General features: G+C 36.6%; 1 protein-coding gene across 1 annotated transcript; it reads right to left on the bottom strand.

Moving 5' to 3' along the window:
* Positions 1 to 901: 901 nt before the first annotated feature.
* On the bottom strand, positions 902 to 1545 carry LOC145790063 (subtilisin-like protease SBT3.3). The gene is made up of 3 exons (XM_082867925.1): positions 1400 to 1545; positions 1208 to 1302; positions 902 to 1028 (listed from the first exon to the last, which is right to left on the bottom strand). Exons 1-3 carry the CDS (start codon positions 1496 to 1498, stop codon positions 917 to 919), a joined length of 306 nt encoding a protein of 101 aa, XP_082724051.1. The 5' UTR covers positions 1499 to 1545; the 3' UTR covers positions 902 to 916.
* Between the last annotated feature and the right edge of the window lie 1015 nt (positions 1546 to 2560).

The raw sequence follows: 2560 nt of genomic DNA, 5'->3' as shown, positions 1-2560 counted from the left end.
TCTAACCAACAAGTCATTTACTAAAATCCTATGTCAAAATATTTGCAAAAACACAACACCAAATATTTTGATGCTAAACATTTAATTCATAAATCATTTACCAAAATCCTATGTCAAAATATTTCCAAAAACACAAAATCAAATCTTCTGATGCAGCCCAAACTATTTTCCACCATTGCCAATCTGTCACATGAAAAATGAAAAAACAATATTAGATTGACAAAAAAAAAAAAAACCTCGATATGAACTTCACAATTTTGATTTTAATTTTGTAACGGGAAGTCCAGTCGGGTGCTGTTTGCTCATACAACTCTATTTAGGCTTGAACAAGCTACCCGTGCCAAGTTTCGGTGGTTTCAGTGGTCATTTTGCAATTTTAGCCCTCGAACGGGCCTTTTAAGTCTTGTGATTTACATTTTTTCTTCTAATTTTCTAACTGGAAATCCAATTGAGGTCCTATTTGTTCCTACAAGTCTACTTAGGCTTGAACAAGCTGTCCGTGCCAAATTTCGGTGGTTTCGGTAGTCATTTCGAAATTTCGGCCCCCGAACGGGCCTTTTAAGTCTTGTGCTTTACATTTTTCCTTCTAATTTTTTAACCGAAAATCCAGTCAAGGTCCCGTTTGTTCCTACAAGTCTATTTAGGCTTGAAAAATCTGTCCATGCCAAGTTTTGGTGGTTTTGGTGGTCATTTCGCAATTTCAGCCCCCGAACGGGCCTTTTAAGTCTTGTGTTTTACAATTTTCCTTCTAATTTTCTAACCGGAGATCCAATCACAACTAGGGAGACTCATAGTATGATCCAACCACTTCTTCTGTGTTTCAATTTTTAAAACCATGACATTGATTTTTCAGAGCCATGGATATAAATCAATCAATTATGATGAGAAATGGTAAAGAAAATAGTAAATACTACTATTATATTGACATATTGGCAATTTTAGAAGCTTGGTCCTCTGTCAACTTGGCTGCAAAGCCTCTGAAACCATGTCTGTAACTGTAGACATGAGATGCCCTGGCTTGTTCAACACTGTGTCACCAATTGAATGATTCAATCAGCACAACCAAACAATCCTCAATAAGAACAAGAAGAGGAACACAACAATAATATCAAACCACAAACAAACAAAAAAAAGGAGTGTGAAAACATGGTGGTGTATAGTTAAAAAAAAAAAGAAAATAAAGAGAAAAAAGGAACATTGGGTGGACCTTCCACCATGAAAATCAGTGAGGAATTGGTGGTTCTGCATCAAAATCTCATCTGGGTCATGACCATCTCTGCTTCCCATATAGACCACACAGACCTGCACACAAGACAAAGCTTAACCCAGTAACATAAATCCGAAAACAAAAAAACAAAAACGAAGAAGTTGAGTGAAAATATCATATCTATATCCACACCTTAGCAGAATAACAGAGGCCAACTTGGGCAAGGAAAGCACAAAGGAAAAGAAAAGGAATACCAATATTAGTAATAGTGGTGTTTCTGGATGAAGCCATTCCAAGTACTGAAATGATTCTTCTTCAGTTGGAATGGAACTTGCCAAAGCTGAATTATAGCAGTTGGTTTCAATGGTTGACAATGGATTCCTGAGTTCTTCGTTATCGGTACAAAAAGATATTAGATGCTCGAGCTCAAAATATTCGGAAAAGAATCCAATGGGAGGCACAAGATGTTCACTGGAAAGCTCCTTCACATCATCTGAGAGCTCGGGGCAAAAGGAAGAGAAGAAATCCAAGCACGAGAGTGGAGGAGATGCCAATTTGGTTGTACTGCCACTAACGGATATGGATCCAAGGCCGAAGGAAAAGGGTGTACCAAGCAATCAAATAAGCGGAAGGAAGAAAAGTGAGAGCACCATTTCTGATGGTGATTGGGCAGAACAACCATCTGGTAAACACACACAAAACTGGTGACCAATTGACAAGGTTTGGATTAATGGAGACCTTTGATCTGACCGACTTTGATTCAGGTCCAAAAGCAATAGACTTGAACTGCGAAGGTAATAATTCAAATGGCATTCAGTGCTTTGAGGCATTGATATCAGATGAGATTAAGTAATATATACAAATATAATGCATTGCTTATATTTGCTTATAAAAAATTATGTATATTGTTGTGTATGGACCCCAAGTCATTTCCCAAAAGTATATCCATATTGAAAGGTAACAATATACTTGTGTACTCTCTCCCTGAGACACACAAACTCACCCCTGTATTCCATTTCAGAATAGCCAAGTCTCTGAGAAATTATTCTTGAATCTGATAAAGTTCATTGATTAAACAATATTGCAAGAAAAATTCAGTTAAATACCCAACAAGAAACAAAGAATCATTAGCTAAAACATGTGCCTGGTGGGCATAATTACATAGCTGACTAAGAGAATAATTGTATAATCCACACAGCTTAACAAATAATATGTTCCTCTGTAAAAGCCATTGCAACAAGAACAACAGATACATGAACCATATGTGGTTATTCTTTGATATAGCATTTATAGTTGTAGGCTTTGAATATTGTCGGAAAATACGTACTTGCATGACTTCTGATGTAAAGTCTC

The sequence above is a fragment of the Camellia sinensis genome, chromosome 5 (assembly GCF_055761805.1).
Source record: "Camellia sinensis isolate YWXY chromosome 5, ASM5576180v1, whole genome shotgun sequence".
NCBI lineage: Eukaryota > Viridiplantae > Streptophyta > Magnoliopsida > Ericales > Theaceae > Camellia > Camellia sinensis.
This window is presented reverse-complemented; position numbering and strand designations above follow the sequence as displayed.

What these genes read in the sequence shown, in the direction of transcription:
- LOC145790063 (XM_082867925.1), bottom strand. Translation starts at nt 1,498, where the DNA reads ATGGCTTCATCCAGAAACACCACTATTACTAATATTGGTATTCCTTTT. An exon ending in GCCTCTGTTATTCTGCTAAG is followed by an intron (nt 1,303 to 1,399) that starts GTGTGGATATAG and finishes TCTTGTGTGCAG; the next exon opens with GTCTGTGTGGTCTATATGGG. An exon ending in ACTGATTTTCATGGTGGAAG is followed by an intron (nt 1,029 to 1,207) that starts GTCCACCCAATG and finishes TTGGTGACACAG; the next exon opens with TGTTGAACAAGCCAGGGCAT.